Source organism: Asparagus officinalis, chromosome 7 (assembly GCF_001876935.1).
Source record: "Asparagus officinalis chromosome 7, Aspof.V1, whole genome shotgun sequence".
NCBI lineage: Eukaryota > Viridiplantae > Streptophyta > Magnoliopsida > Asparagales > Asparagaceae > Asparagus > Asparagus officinalis.
In genome coordinates this window covers 47887827-47905791 of record NC_033800.1, presented here as the reverse complement: position 1 = coordinate 47905791, position 17965 = coordinate 47887827, and the positions used below count along the sequence as shown (strand labels likewise).

Here is a 17965-nt window from a genome sequence, read left to right as displayed (position 1 = left end):
TTCTATCACAAAGAGTAATTAGTTTAATGTTAAGGCAACTAACGACTTTGATAGAACTTTGAGGTATTTGTACTAAGTAAAGGTTTAAATCGAAAGATACCTCTACATATGTATACTTATCTCATTTTGTACATATTGCAGATTATTTTTTAAATATAATACTATTAAAATATTTTTTTCAAACAAAGTGGGGGATTGTTAGTATTTGTTTGTAAAAAACAAGATAGTCCTACATTGTAATTTTGAACATTCTTTTAGAGGTTTAAAAGCATTGAATGCTTATTGGGCTTTGAATAATGGATCAAAGTGTAGGCTTCTAAACCCGCGTGCGGGTAGCGCGAATAATGCGCGATTTTGACGCGATTATTAGACACACTTAGCACTTAGCACTTAGCACGCTTGCCGCTGCCGCTTAAATGTTCTAATTTATATATATATTGAATATATATATTTTTTAAAAAATGTTATTTTGAATTTTAAAAAATTATGAAAAGACAAGTGACTGTTGAAAAGTGGCTGTTTGCTCCAAGGGGTGTTTTGAAAAGTTGTGACTGTTGGAAGCACCTTTTCAAAACCTATAAATAGTTTATGTTTTCAGATATCTAAAAACAATTCTTTTCTGAATCTTTTCTATCAAAAACTTCTGCAATATTACAAACTTGTTTCACAACGAATTAAGGAAAATTCCAGATTTGCTTACTGGAATTTTTATTTTCTGTTGTATCATGGGAAGAAAATTTGCTTTAACCCGAAGCAACTTTGAATATCAAGTGGGGACAAATATTTCTTTAAGGAAAGTGTTTCACGCCTCAGAATTTCTGTCTCCTTCAATTTTAAAAACTAACAGCATACACTCTCTGACAAGTCTACGTTTGACTGGGTTATTCAACCCTCTAACATTCCATGAACCTATCCGCATGAAGAAGAGAAGGAAACAACTTAGACAAGGAGGTGAGAACTTTCAGGTATGGGTTGTCCCCTGACATTCCATATTCTGGATATCTTTCAAACCTAATGGGTCTACAGGGCTCTTGATACCGCAATTACTGAAAATCCCCGCCCCCCCCCCACCACCAAATTTCCCATAATGAGAGAGTTAACTGGGAGTGTAGAAGAAGAGGAGGAAGATTTACCCTTAGAAGGCTAGTTTGTTGCAATGTTTTCAATTTCGACTACTTTGATAGATTATCAACAACTATTTCTTCTAGACAAAAAACCCGACATGAAAACAAATATAATTTCAACACCTTAAGACTTCACTTTATTGAAGAACTCGACAAAAACTAACCGTAGCAACCTCACTTTCGAATCCAGAAACAAAGTAAACCTCCATAAAAAAGAACTCCCAAACAATTAATTACTCCAAATTTTACCTTAGGGTGATGAACTAATTGACGCTGCTGCAGCTATTTCATCATCATCACCATAAGGAAAACCATCATCCAATATACGGCATCTTTTGCCCAGCATAATAGGCTTTGCCCATATCTGCTTCCCATTTTCTCTCTTCTTAAAAATTCTTGATTTATTCTTCTTCACATTCTGATTATCATTACCTGAAATAAGCAAAAATCTACTTCCGGAATAGTTCATAAGCTTCAGCAGTTTCACTATAGACAGAGTCAAACCATGAACATGGCCTATATCGAGAATCCTATCGCCTTTTGTTACCGAGTTCCTGGTCACAATCTCCGTGCCAGTGTTCTTTGAGTCGACTTTAGGCTCTTCACAATTTGAAGCACTCATTGTATCGATCTCAATTGCATTATTCTGTGAAGTGCAGGAACTAGGAGCTTCAGAAGATTTGGTCAGGTCATGGCCTATTTCAATAATTCTATCGCCTTTCGTTATCGCATTCAGGGTCACTATCTCCACGCCAAAGTTGTTCGAGTCAAGTTTATGCTCTTCGTAATTAGACGCATTCATTGCATCGATCTCTAGTGTATTATTCTGTGAGTTGCAGGAATCAAGAGCTTCAGAAGATTTGGTCAGGTCATGGCCTATTTCGAGGAACCTATCGCCTTTTGTTATTGCGTTCAGAGTCGCAATCTCCATGCCACTGTTCTTCGAATAGAGTTTAGGCTCTTCAGAACTAGAAGCATTCATTGCATCAATCTCTTTTGCGTTATTCAGTGAACTACATGAGTCAAGAGCTTCAGATGATTTGGTCAGGTCAATACTAATGAGGTCCTCAGAGTCGCATATGCTGCTCCCTATCCCTTCGTCGTCGCCAATCTCATTGCTATCTTCTTGTTTGCTTGACTGCACATCTGAACTACTCATGATCTCTTCATCATTGCCGATCCCATTGCCATCTTCTTGTTTGCTTGATTGCACACCTGAACTCCTGACGGAATGAGAATCCCATTTGATATCGGGTACAACATTACGGTTGTGCTCCACATGGGAAAAGCAAGCGATGAGCTTGAATCGCTTTGAAGAAGGTCGCCTTCTTGATGATTGGAAAAAGCGAAGGATCGAACGAAATCTCTGAGAGGAGAGGTTGGAGGTCGCGGGATGGTCGTCGAAGGTGGCGGTAGCCGTAGCCTCTGTCGAGGGCCGAGGGCTGGAGGTGGCATTAGTGATCAATAATGTGTTGGAGAGTTTGAGAGGAAATTGAGCCATTTCTTCTCTCTCTCAAGTTTTGATGATCTTTGGATTAGCTTAAAGGCTGAAGGGGAGAGAAATAGATAAGAGTCTGGGAGGGAAGTGATGCGTTCTGATGGGGTAGTTGAGTTTAATTTAGTTACAAAAGATTTTGCCTAACAAATTTTAAGGTCATAATTAGTTCTCCAAATGTAAACGGCCGATTGGTATGAGATACGAAATCACAACCTCAACGATGGACAAAATATTATATGAACAAATATGATAAAATGAAAATCGCTTCGTTCGATAGTTCACATCAATACTTACCTGAAAAAGATATTTCACATCAACACAGGAGATTTCAGCAACCATTCGGATGGCTTGATGCATAAAATAATTAATTAGAAAATAGAACACACTGCAATACAAAATGATCATTATATGTTGTGAGCAAAATGTAAGAACAACACGTAAACACACTAATTAAGACGTAAGAACAACACAAAAAATCTGATAATGAAGCAAAATTCGACATTTATGAAGGAAGCCTCATTATGAAGCGAAGACAAGGGGAAAAAACGAGATAGAAGCAGGTTCTTAGCACTCTTTACTGTCACCAGAGACCGCAGAAAATAACAAGCGCTTAACAGTATAGTTACCTTCTACGCGCAAAAGTTCATAGCCTAATAACATTTCATCATGAAACATATTACAAGTTAACCCGCGAAAATCTCACAGCAAGAGGATGACCGAAGATTAATTATGCATTGGCCAGTCAAGTCAGAAATAGAAGTTTCATAGATTTATGTCTTGAGGTCAACATTCAGGGGGATACAAATTATTGCAACTTAAGACCTTTCTTTCCGCTTGAAACAAAAATATGAACTCAAGGAATTGCTGATCTAACAAAAACATTACAGAGAACATCATTCTCATAGTATGAAAACTGACAAAGTTTTCAACCGTCAATTCTCTTCATAGGTACTGAGAACAAATTAGAACACTCTGATTTCATTCATATGTACCCAGAAATCCTACTTCTGCAGTACTTAAGGAACTTCAGTATTCCAGAACTCATGACAAGTGAAACTAGAAACAAATTTGATAAAAAGTTAAAAGGATTAATTACCTTATGGAACTCATAGGTATAGTGTAATTACACGGTTGACCTTATACTTTGTGTATCTACATGAGTACCTTTAAGGTTACTAATTGTGATTACACAGGTGACCCTGAAGTCCGAGGACATGTTAATATGCATCCCCCCACCCCCACCCCACTCAAAAAAGAAAAAAAAAACCTCTGCTCCTCTCCTCCCTCTCCCTCTATTCTCCTTCTTGTTTTTTTGAGTTGGAGTTCATGGTAGATGTTGTTAGTGTTAGGATGAGGATTACAGTTTCTCGTTAGAGTTAGGATTTGGGTCAGGGTGAGAGTTAAGGTTCTAGCAAAAATTGTTGATTATAACACCTAACCGTCAATAATCTTTGCTAGAACCTAACCATACCCTAATCCTAGCCCTAACCACATCCTTAAGCCTCATGATAATCCAACAAGAACTCTAGTCAGCAAAAAAAGAACGTAGTTAACCTACTGTAAGATTTCAAGCTCACTCTTCTAGTTATAATTAGCAATCTCAAAGTTCAGGGTCACTTGTGTAATTACAACATACCTAAGGGTACCATAATGTAATTAATCCAAAGTTAAATGACTCGTATAGGTTAACATGGTCAATTCCAAGATAGAGAGATGTCAATCTTCTTGGTCATATTCTGAAGTTACGTTTCTACCATCAAAAGTCTCTACTTTCTAATATTTGTTGTGCATAACAAAAGGTTGTATTTAGCTACTATGCACTGTTTATATGCATATGTCCTGGTTTTGTCACTCTCCAATTATTCATCTCATTGTATTACTCACAGCTAGATCTACGGCTCTAGTCATTTAAATGCCCTTGTGATACTTTCAAGCGTTATGTATTCCGGAGCTCACATGACAAAGATCACTCCCTGTAGTCTAGCTATAGAATCACTAAAATCCCCTTTTCATGTTTTATCATCACCTGCAATGTCGCCAGTAACCATAATTATCCTTATAAAGAATATTCGTTTACTCAATCACAATACTTTAGTCAAGGAAGCCCTAATTGAGTTCTAATGTCAGATGCGTCACTGAAGCTAACAGAACAAGTTCCAGAGACGGGTACCAAAGTATGTCAGAAGGAGATAGGTTTCAATCATCCAACCTCCAAATAAAAAAGAACACACAAACGATGTCGAAATATACGCAAAGGCAAGTAACATAAGACAGTGTATTATTCCTAAGCATTCAAAACAAAACAAAGTAGAAATGCACAGGATATAATTTAGCCGAACTAAATTCCTGATTGTTAGAAAGTCTTAAAAATAACAAAGCAACTTATTTTTCATTTTGGTGGGGTTTACAGCTACTGCTCTCGAGAGTACAACTCGTAAACAAATTTTCACATAAACAAAATGGAAAAGGCTAAGGTAATATATAGAAACATGCATTGAAAAGAACTGTGAAAGTATAATTGAAAGAACTACATGAGAATATGAAGATTCAGATAATAGAATGCTAAAAGATCATTAATCGAATTCTGCCTACAACAAAGTAAGAGCTCATACCAAATCAATTTTTTTATAAAACAAAAAACCCCAATCAATAGATATCATTGGTAAGACCTTCAACATTGATAATTTTTTGTGAATATGCCACATCATTCACAATTCTGTTAGATGTTATTATTAGGAGTTTAGGACCTTAAATGTTAATGTACTTTTTGAGAATGTTCTATATCATGCATTATATTGCTTCATATTGTGTGTAATCTAACTTCCCTTTCTTCATAAGATCGAATTGATAAACTCATTCTTTATGAAAAAATGACAAATAGAGAGCTACACTTCCAGTTCTTCCCTGTTTGTGATACCATCCACCACTGACGAAGAACATGAAAACTATATAAATCAACTGCCCATCAATAAAATTTCCTTTCCATGGAAGAGGCTTATCCAAAGTTCTCTAATTCATAAAACAGGATGTTTCATTCCAATGTATCAATAACAGTGATTACCATATATATAATACTAAATTCAATTGGATTGTCAGATGTGATATATTGAACTCCATAGGATGATTCAGAAGTTGGAAACCAAGACCCATCATAATCTTTTCATCCGATGTATAAATAAGAACAAGTATCATACATATAACACTAGAGTTAGTCAAATTGTCAAAAACTAATATTTGCTACTTATATACAAATTTGGCACAGGTATTTGCTGGTATTGCCTAGACACATTATGGATTCACTGTATCAATGTATATTTGTGTATGTGTCTGCACATGGCTTGCCTGAATACTGAGCTCAATTTCTCTAAAACATGATTCCCCATCTCACATGGATGATAATACATGATGACCCGATGCCCTGTAACTCATATGAAATATAAACATATGATGGGAAGGGCCGAAGACCTTCACTAATGCACTAAGTGACATGGAAATGATAAGTTTTTCTATAAGAAAACAAAGGAAAATACTAGATTATGACATACATTTTCATTTGTACATGTTTTAGGATATGTATCATCATGAACAGTCAAACTATCTAATCACGAAGCAGGAGCAAAGTTTCAGCACTTCCATAAGAAGTAATTTCCCCCCCCGGCAGCCAGCCTTTGCATCCTTATTGTCTTCATATTTGCTTGTAGATGTAGATATAGACATATAACTTAGATCTTTAGTTCCTTAGGAGAAAAAGGTTATCAAGCAACAATATAAGCTGTTGAATTATGGATTCATACATTTGACTCGAATTATGGATTCATACGTGTGAGTAGAAAAATATTTATTCTGAAGACTTCTGATATGCTCATTTAGTACTTGAAAAATGGATTAATTTCAGTAATGGGATAAAAGCAGCCAAAATAGACTACTACAAAAAAGTTGCTGCTTAGATGTCAGTAGTGTGCACGTAGCCACGGAAAGCATGAAGAGCATACAATGCGTTTAGTCAATTGATTCAGCCAAATCATTTGACCAATGATCAAATCAAAGGGATTGAAATCTCTTTTTAGTCTTCAAAATTCAGTAACTAGTGGATTCACGTGATACTCAATTCTCTAATAAAGTAAATTCAACTGGTAAGAGTAACATATATCAAAGCACCAAGCAGGAAGATGCACATATTATTTATCATGTACAACTGAAAGCTATGGCTAACCAAGGCAACCAATTAACTTCCAAGTTAACCTATGGATTCCTCCATCCAACACCTGAATGCATGGGAGCTAATAGTCGACACACTCTGAGGAGGATAACACAAGAAAACATTCTATGTTACGTCAGCCAATCAGATAATCCCTTGTACAGAAATAAGCAATCAAATGGACAGCAGGAGCTCCCTTAAGTATATAATATATATTCGAATAAATCTTGTCAGATTGTCTTTATATGTAAAACATGAAAAACACTGGACTGGACAATGCATGTTAAAGTCATACAGATTGAATCATACTTTCATGCATGTTCTTGGTTCACATCCAGTTTTATGTGCCCAGCAATACATTATCTTGAACCATAATCTATTTATATCGAAAGGTTTTATCACAGGATTTCAATGCAATCTGGAAGAACATTCCAATTTGATAAAACTGTTCCATCTCTATGTTCAGTTTTCTTCCCTCAAACCTATTTTATAACGTGAGAAGACAAAAATAAGAAGGGAATACAAGGAACAGCAAATACCCAAAGGAGATCAGTTGACAGTACAATTAGATTAACCGAAGGCCACCCAAAGAGTTTGCAACTATTTTCATCACTCAATTGAATATGCTTCCTATACCTCCAATCACAATTTCATATTGGAATCTGACCTAGCATTTTGTAGTTGGATGGTTATTGAGAATCTTATGAGAAACTAATAAACTACGATTGAAATTTTGTCACCACTTCTAGGGAAATGCATATATAACATCTCAGCTATGTCCAACTAAGCTAACCAGTCGACCTCCAAGTAAAGCTTTGGATATATTCTCTCCACCTAATTAATGATCCGATTGTGTGGTGGAAACACAAGGGCTTACGTTATTATCACTATATCAAAGACATAGCTTCTTTTTTCTCAGAGTCAGCTGACCCACATTAACCTACATAATTTGGTGCCTGAGAAGTACCTGTTCTATCCTGGACCAACGAACAAATGTAAACATTTCGACTGGTAATCTCCACTGGCCTGACAAAGTATTCCATAGGTTAATAAAGAAACGGCAACAGCAAAAAGAGGACTTGGACAGAAACAAGACGCCACAAGAATAGACAGGCTATGTATGCTTTGATCAACCCAGCAACTGAAAGGAGTAATGTTGAAAATAATGGGCATCTGACCAACTGGGTTAATTGACTAAAAACTTCTTCACTTACAGAATACATCTCAAAACAAATATTGCCCTTGTAAAGATATTATGCTCGCAGAAACTATCACCATCCATATGAGTGTAATAGTTATTTCAACGCGATCTTCTTAGGCATTAACTATATGGCTAATGTTAACTTATATCCTGAAGGATTGTAGCAAGGTAAGACATGAAAATTCTCCTGATTGCGGCAACAATAATATGAAGCTTAGGAATCAACAAAGAGTATTAGGGATGTGTTTCATGCCATCTTATTTCTCCTCCGAGCTATCTACTTAATCGCACCTCCAAACTAGCTACTTAGTCTTCACAAAACCTTGTCACTGGAAAGACCTAATCACTCTAAGGAGAATGAAGAAATTTATTCTCCAGATAAACATGATATCGTATGAGAAAATCAAGGTAACAATCCAATTCATACAATCTTTAAAATCATAAAACAGTAATAGAATTAAAGACTGAAGTATGGAGCCAACTCACTGATGTCATGGATGAATAAGTCACCTTATATGGAGGTAAGAATAAAGCAGGAGCAAGTGTATGTGCAAACTGTTGGTTTCTATGCATATCTAGTTGATTGTCATCCACTAGAGGTGAAAAGGTAAGCTTTAACATCTCGTATCAGATATCAAGAAAAGAAATCAGTGAACAATCAATATAACCTTTGTATAGTAGTTATTACCAGTTTACCACTCTATCAGACATTCATTTGATGACCTATCAACAATAATCACATTGATAGGTCAATTAGATGTTCTGAAACTCACTAAGCACTGTGTATAAACAAAAAAGTAAGGAGTATGTTTGGCACTACTAAGAAACAGAACTAATGTAAAGCCAACATACCCCTTTGTAGCAAACAACAATTAGTGGTTAATGGTATCACATGATGACAAAATGTAAGACTTCGCATCTAGTTAATTCTCATCTACATAAAGTGAACAGGTAAGCTTGATCATCTTGTAGCAGATTTTCAGGAAAGAAATATGTAGACAATCATAACTCGATAGAACCTATTTCTAGCAGCTAATTACCACTCTATCAGACTTTCCCTTCAATAGCCTCTCAACAATAATCACATCGATAAGTCAGTGAGTTGTTCTGAAACTTGCTAAACACAGAGTATTCGCCTAAAAAAAGTAACGACTATGTTTGGCACTACTAAAAAACAAAAGCAGCACTAAGCCACCATAAGCCTTTATAGCAAACAACAACTTGTAGTAAATGCCAGCAGACAATGACAAAAAATGTAAGAGTCGCTAATTCACTCAACAAATTTAGTAGACAGATATTGCAATAGAACAAAAAAGTGCCACCATAACTCAACAATGATCTTTATACATAGCTTTTGTCGCTCAAAATCAAATAAATTCTAATAAATGAACTCATTGACGATAAAAAGATTGTGCTAGTTTTTTAAGTGACAAAGAACACCAAGGTACATAAAAAAAATCACTTTCTTCCAAAAAGAGAGAAGAGAGAGAGAGAGAGAGAGAGAGAGAGAGAGAGAGAGAGAGAGAGAGAGAGAGAGAGAGAAAAAAGAGAGAGAGAGAGAGAGAGAGAGAGAGAGAGAACAAAAGGAAAATGACTACTACCCTGCCCCTACAATCATACATCCCCAAATCCAACTTCATGAACATCATCATAATTTCATGATTTTCATCATGTTATAATCATACCTATAACCTGATCACACCTAACTTCGAAAAACAAGAACAAAAACAACATCATAAATTAAAACGAACGAACGAACGAACAAACACGTTTAACTTCATAAAGAGCCAGTATTTGTACCCTGAACCTTCTTAAACTCCGGATGCAGCAATCCAAGCTCGTCCTGCACTTCAAGTGGATTGCTCGTCTCATTCCTAACCCTCTTCACCTTCCTACTCGCCAACGATTTGTGCGTAAACCCATAAATCTGCAATATCTGATTATCCCCGAAATTAAAAGCCCGGTCCATCTGCTTCAAACACCTCTCCACCGGATAATCCCCAAATTTCCCACAAGGCTTACAACCCACAAAGTGAGTAACCAAAGGCCACCTATGATCTCCAAGACCCGGGTGATAATTCTCAATCATCTCCTCGTACCTATCGACTAAAATCCCCCAGTACCCATGGAGATAATAAGCATTCTCCAAATAAACCTTCTCCCTCCACCTATCCTGCTGCGTAACAAGCAAATAAACCATCGCCGACTGATCGTCAGCTTCAAACACTGGCCGATCCTTCAAAAACTTCGTCAGAACCTTACCGGCCTCGGTCCTAACGGTCCCCTTCGGCCCCATCGGAGCCCAAGCATCCAAAAGATCCAAAGACCACTGGCAATTCCTCAGCAAGAAGCTACCCGTGTTCAGCCCAATCCAATTCTTATCATTATAAACCATCTCATCCCACCCATGCATCACAAGATTGTACTTTGAGTACCTCTCCCACGGCAGCTCGAAGGCCATGTCGGTAAACATGGCATCGGAGTCCATCCACCACAGGAACTCGACCTCGGGGTGCGAAAGCAGAAGCTTCCGGATCAGCGGCAGCTTCGCCCAGAACCCGGCCATCTCCGCATCGAGCAGCGCCATGTTGTAAAAGATCTCAATGTTGTGGACCCTACAGTAATCGATCTTGTTCTTTATGGATTTTAGGAGATAATGATCGCCGACGGGGTTCTCGCAGGGTTTGGGGGAGGATCCGGTGACGAGGAGCACCCGCGGCTTGACGGCTGTGAATAATGGCGGTGAGACCGGTGTGTGGCGGCGTGGAACATGAGATCGCTGCTGGTCCCAATCGGAGATCTTGGCGCGAGGGAGTAGGGTTCCGGATGGATCTCGGCTGTCGTCGTCGTCGTGTCGCGAGCTGGGAGCCTTGAGGATCGATCGAGGGAGGTTTGGCCTCGACGAGGCCCGGTGGGGGAGGGAGCCGTGAGGGCGGAAGCGCGTGGCCGGATCTCCTCGAAGTCTTGCTCCGCGCGTGCGAATTTCCCGCGCCGATGGTGCCACGTAGGACGATGAAAGTCATGAGGAGGCAGAGGACAGTGAGCTTGCCGTTGCGGAGAGCTCGCTGGATCTGGCGAACTCGGCGCTCTCCTAAGCATCGACCGAGCATTTCTCCAAGGGCTCTTTTTTGTTTTGTTTTGTTTTTTTTTTTCTTTAGGGTTTGAAAACTTTGGGGTTTTCTTTTTGTTGGGTTTTTAATGGGAGGGAGTGCAGAGGAGGTAAGAGAGCACGTTAAGTTGTCCGAATTTTTATTTTCGTATTTTGGAGGGTTTGTTGAAGGAAAGAGGGAAGGCGAAAGGAGGAAAGAGGGAGAAATTTCGGAAGACGGGCTGGATACAGTGGACTGACACGTGGTGGATTGTGATTGGGCCGGGTTGAATTGAACGGGGCTTTTATGTTCTTTTTGGTTTTTTTTGTCTCTTTCCTTTTTTTTTTTGGTGTGATTTTGTTAGGAAAGGCTTTTGATGTATTTGTGAGATGCATGGAATTTATTTTGTGTGCGTAAATTTGGTTGGCGCATTGGTGAAATCAGGCTGTACATGATAGTGACCGATAAAAGTGATTTATTTACTATTTTTTACATGAATTGTAAAGTGCTCAAAGTTTAGTTATATGGTCATGCGTAAACATATCAAATATCGATGAACTCAAATTCAGATAAGCCCCTGTGGTTTGCTGTATGAATCTATTAAGCCCTCATACTATTTTTCGACTCTGTTAAGCCCTTATAGTTTTGGTTTTGATTCTATTTAGCCCTTTGGTGATTTAAAATCCCAAACACCACTAAAATTAAAATTTCAGTAAGGGTATACTTGGAATATTGCGAAAGTTCACGTCCAACACACGTGCTGTAAGCATTCCGCTCTCTTCGCTTCTCCTGAGCTTTGATCGTTTAATTCAATTGCATTGAACGTGGATCTTATAGGTGAAATTCAAAGTAAAAAAAAGCTTATAAAAAAGAAATAAGAAAAAGAAGCATACCCATAATCAGAGGTTGAAACTTCATTGCAAATTCTATTTTCACAACAATTTCTAACTAATGTCACTTGCATCAAAAACATGGACACAGAGTGATTTGGCCAGTTACAGAATCTCAAAACACATTCTTAAACCAAAAAAACCTCCATAAAAGACCAAAGAAAGAAGATTCAAATAAAAAAATCTACTAAAGTTCATAAATAACACAAAAATTAAACACTAGAGGTTCATAAGGAGACTGACAAATGCTAAATTCTTGGTATTCTGCTCCAAATAAGTTTGCCAGCTCTTCCTCTTGATATTATCGGGTTTGAAGGAGGTTGCTCTGCTTGTGTCACACATTGTTCATCTTCTGGTCCAATAGGAACATTAAACCCCATGAATACCTCGTTACTTGCATTTTCATATGCTCCAGCCATTGCTCCTGTCCGATCATTTTTCTTGAGTGGACATGTTCTTTGGTTATGTCCGACCACCTTGCAGACTTTACAGGTAACTGTGTAACCCTTTCTTGATAGCTTTGAGCCCTTGGCAATTGCTTCTTCAGGATCTTTTCTCCTCTTCTTATTGTTTTCTTTGTCCTTAGACTTTTCCGTCATAGGTGGCAGCAAAGGTTGAAGTTTTGAACGAGGCCAGTGTCTCATTCCTCTGATTGGATGCAAAACTGGCGTGTAAGCATGTATATACTTTTCTTTGGTGAACCACTCTGCAACAAAATCTTCAGGGTTGGCCCTTATCGCATAAATCACTGCCACTGCATGGCAACAAGGAATTCCACTGACCTGCCATTTGTAACAGCTACATTTTTTGGTATTTATATCAACAGTAAACTGATCTCCGTTGCAATGGACTTCCATTTCTCCAACCCCTGAAGGAATTGCTTTACAATACCTCTGACCATCTTTTGCTACCTCAATCTTCTTTTGTATTTTAGGCATCAACTTGAAATTTCTCCGGAATGCAGGTTCATTCCTCTTTTTTTCCAACCTTTGCATCAAATATCTTCTAATGGACTCCAACAAAGTGATAATAGGCTTCTCCCTTGCCTCCCTTATACATGAGTTAAAGCACTCGCTTATGTTATTCAACAATATGTCACAACTTGGCTCCAAACCAAATGCATGTCTGGACCATTGGTGGGCAGGCCTCGCATCCAACCATTCTCGCGCTTCAGAGTTATGAGCCTTGATTGCATCCATGTAGGAATCAAAATCAGCTTTCATTGTTGCCATAGCAGCTCCCCACAATTGATCCTTCAAGTACTTCCCCTGGACAATGTACAATAATGAGTAAGCATGCATTCGTATAAAGCATTCATTTTGTAAGAATTCATATAAAATGAAGTACCTTGAAACTCTCCTTAAAGTTTTGGTACAGATGCCTAACACAAAACCTATGAGCAGCTTCTGGTTGATAATCCCCTACTGCTCTAATTAACCCCTATATATGTACAATAAGAAGTTAGAAAAATATTGATTTAGCATGAAACAATAGGAAAGATATATTACTTATTAATCAAATCATATACCTTTTGTTTTTAATATAATAACTAGTATAGTGCACGCGCGATCCTTGATATCAGAATATACGTGGATCATGATATTTTAATATAAGTATGTATCTATTTAAACAGTTAGTATATATTAATATATAGATCCTTGATATCCATGCCCTATTGGATACTACTAATGATCTATAATCTTATATCTTAATGTAAAGTTAGTACAAACACACTTCAAATTTTATTGTATATTAATCTACTCTTCTATACTTGAGGATCTAAGGAATCATTGTTCATGTCACAGTAAAAAATGCTATAACGAATTACTTAGTATTACTGTTTATGATACAGTAATTTACTGTAGCATAAACAGTAAATCAGATCTAAGCCTCTATACTTTGAAGCTACTATTCATTGTGCAGTAATTTACTGTATTATAAATAATAAAGCAAATTAAATATATTAAAATATGGATTTTTTTTTCAAATATAGAGAAACAGATATGATTTCTAAATCAAATGTATTAAAACTTAGATCATTTTTTAAGTATATATAAGTAGATATAATTTTTAATTTTAAACATACAATAATTAAATCAAATGTGTTAAAATTTAGAGGAAGATAAGTTTAAAATACAGTGCTTTTAAAAAAACAGAGGAACCTGATTTTCGGGTGTACACTAGTAAACATAATTGTCGATATATTGAAGTCTAAACTGACCCCAGAGTGGATCAATTCGTTCCTATTAAAATATTTAATCGGCTCAATTTGTGTAGAATAAGCTAGTGCAGAACAGCTAAAAACCAGAGCAGAACAAGAAATCCTAAAAAACAAAGAGTGACATCACAGCCGTTTGTTCTTGGCTTAGAGCGGAAAACGTCACACTCCAACGAACTCAAACTCCGCGTAATCTTCGGACTAATTGACCCGCTTTTAGTCAAGTTCATTCCAATCGATGTCATTCATCTCTTTCAGCTTCCATCATACTGCACCATTAATCATTAATCTTCATTATCTATCTATACTATCTATATAAGAGTATTGGGGCGATAAAATTTTTAATTATCCTTTTTACCCCTCTCAAATTTGATAAATCCAACCTTAATTATTTTATTTATTTAATTGATCTCAAATTCTCATTCAATGAGTCTTAAATTAAATTAATTGCACATCATCATAATAATATGATTTAATATTAGTTTTTTAGGTTCTTAAAAATTCCATAACTTACCTAATCTTATATTATCTAATACTATTATAAAAGTGGATTGGGATGTTAAAACATTTCTTTCGAAAATGCCCTTTAAAACATATACATACATACATAAAATACATGCATCCAGACATAAACCATAGCATAACTCCCAATTAAATGCATACTCATAATACATAAAATACATGCATCCATGTACCCATACATAAATCATAGCATAACCCCCAATTAAATGCATACTCATAACTCCCAAATAATTTTATTTTAAAAGTCATAAATGTGCAAGTCATAACCCCAATTAAATGCATACTCATAACTCCCAAATTATTTTATTTTAAAAGTCATAAACGTCGTATAAATGGTTTCTATTTTATGGTAATCACAATATTTAAATATAACAGTTATGATAATACCAATAAATTAAAACTCAAAACAAATGCACTTTTAATTATGTACTAAATATTGTTTAAACTTTTGTGGATTGCGTTTGATTTTCCTCAATAGAGGAATTTAAGGTGTTTACACAAGGTTTAAAAACACAAAAGACACATTTAATAATTACGACACTATTAATCTTCTTTAACTCCTCATTCAAATCAAAACCCTCTTCATCTCCTCCATATCGATCATAACCTCTACATTCCACAATATATAACTCCCCCATCTTTGCCTCCTTCTCAACAATCCATTCACCAAAACAAAGAGTACCGATATCTCTCCTGTAAAACATAGCTTGCCGAAACAATCTATCATTTTTTCACCGACAAACCCATCGATTTTTCAATTTCGCGTATCGACCAACCTTGATGACAATGGTTTTGTGGACTATTGGAGCGAGATGATGTAGCTCCAACATCGGTGCTCTAATAAGATCGTATTATTCTTCGTCAATGATGAATAGCATATGACCTCGACTGCAGATGATAAACTAGGTTCATCTCATTTTCATTTTTAGTTTCTGTATATAGTTATCTATGCTTTCTGCGGGATGTCTATGCTATTATACTTTGTATTGTAGTTTAAAAGGAAAAAGTTTCCCTCCATTCGTAATTCACTTTGTTGTGATTGGTATTGCTGAAAGTTACAACAACCAGATTTGAGAAATTGATAAACAGATGACCGGGCTTAAAGCTTTCATAAACATCAGTCAAAGTTCATATTATCAGGCCCTTGAACTGTTGCTTTTCTCCTCTGTGCTTACACATGAAAGTGGTTACACGTGCATCGCGCGTGCACTATACTAGTTATTATAAAAGTTTGTAGGATGTTAAAATATTTTTTTAAAGATATCCATCACCACATACATACATACATAAATTGATTATATACATAAATGCTCAATATAAATGTGATAACTACCCTCTCTAAGAATTCCATATCCATAATGCGTACATGACCATGTATACATATATAACATCCTAAATGTTAAAATTCATTTCAAAATGCCCATCAATTGCATGAGTATTCATCAAAGTCTCTTTATTCACATTCTCATTCAAATAATTTATAAAAATTCAATGGTGTAACAGTATTCGTCAAAGTCCCTTTATTCACATTAATCAAAATCCTTTTTTGTTCTCTTATTGGGTCTGGTTAAGTGGGAGGTGAACTGTTGCCCCACTTTATTGTCTAGAGTAATCACTAATTAATAATTACTTCAACGACTATTTATTTTTACTTTAGTATTACTATTTGCTAAATAATAATTACTCTTTTATAACCTCCCACCTCAAATGAACCATTTCCTCATCCTTTCCCTCTCCCTATTCCACTTCCCATGTGATAAATTATTGATTTCTTATTTAAACTTTCTCCCCCCCTCCCCTCTAAATCATTAGGCAAAGGGCACATGTGTTTTGAAATTCCGAAGTTCAGGAGGAGGGGAAAGGAATGAGTGGGGAAAATTGTAGAAAACAACGTAAAATTATTTAAAGTATTGGCAAACATGAAGATTCGGTAGGGGTGTGGTGTCTGCCACACCCAGGTGTGACAGAATCTGCCCCTATTGTCAGGGATGTGGTCTCTTCCACACCCAGGTGTGACAGAATCTGCCCTGTTTTTAGGGGTGTGGTGCGTGCCACACCCGGGTGTGATAGACTCGTTTTTAGAATCCTACCATGTTTGGGATTGTATTTTATTATAAATAGAAACACGTTTTTTAAGGTTTCTTAATAAGAGAATTAGCATTGTTTTGAGCACTTTGAGAGGGAGAGATTGTGAGAGAGTTGAGAGCTTTGGTTAGGGTTATATTTGAGTGATTTTTTTGAGTTGTAACCCGTTGTATTTCTCATACATAGAGTGAAATCTCTCCATCCTCTCTCCGTGGACGTAGGCAATTGCTGAACCATATAAATTCCTGTGTTTGGTTTGATTTGTGTCATATTTTGGTGAATTACACTCGTAATTTGGTTTGGTTCTCTTCTCGCATCGCTCATTGACTAGTTTGGTTGTCGAGCACACTTTTGCACGGCGCACAACAATTAGTATCAGAGCTCAGATTTTAGATCTAGGGTTTTGCATTGGGTGAAGGAAGATTCATTGTAGAAGCTTAGTTTTTAGAATTCTAGGCTTCGGTGGAGATAGCGTTGTGGAGTTGCCGTTAAAGATTTTGCTTTCCTCATGTGGTTAGGAGATCTATTTAGAATCCAATCTAGGGTTCAGTTGGGTAACTTCTTAATTCTATCAAAGTTTGGATCTTTCTTTGTAATTGAAGTCTGTGAGTATGTGTAAAGAAGTTGGTGAAAGCAACAAGATGGCAGATATAGTTCAAGTTGGTTTTCAGAATACCAAGATTAGTGTGGTTAAATATGATGGCAAGATTAATTTTGATTTGTGGATGAGTGACGTACATGATGTGCTCAATGCTCATAATTTGGAGGAGATCATCATGGTCTATGAGAGGCCACCAAAATATGAAGAGGCGGTATGAGAAAAGATGAATAAGAACGCTTGTGGGGTGATCAGGTCCTATTTGGAACAAGAGTTAAAGTATGATGTGATTGGGTGATGTCTGTAATGAAGACATGAGAGATTCTCAACAATAAGTATCTTACGAAGATTGTTGAGAACCGTTTACACTTGCTGCAAAGATTATTCAGATTTCAGATGTCCAGGGGCACCTCGCTTGCAGTTCATGTGAACAACTATACGGAGTTGTTGTCGGACTTGGAAAACATGGATGAGAAGATCACGGATGAGTACTGTTAGACCCCAATGATACTAGGAAAGAACCCTAGAGAGAGGAAGGGAGG

General features: G+C 36.8%; 2 protein-coding genes across 2 annotated transcripts; both read right to left on the bottom strand.

Moving 5' to 3' along the window:
* Positions 9346-11316, bottom strand: LOC109848770 (probable xyloglucan 6-xylosyltransferase 1). Its single transcript, XM_020418430.1, is given in 3 exon segments — positions 9346-10823; positions 10826-11011; positions 11014-11316. Coding segments are annotated over 3 exon segments (1329 nt in total). The 5' UTR covers positions 11132-11316; the 3' UTR covers positions 9346-9798.
* On the bottom strand, positions 12249-15444 carry LOC109847097. The gene is made up of 3 exons (XM_020416342.1): positions 15277-15444; positions 13348-13440; positions 12249-13268 (listed from the first exon to the last, which is right to left on the bottom strand). Exons 1-3 carry the CDS (start codon positions 15442-15444, stop codon positions 12249-12251), a joined length of 1281 nt encoding a protein of 426 aa, XP_020271931.1.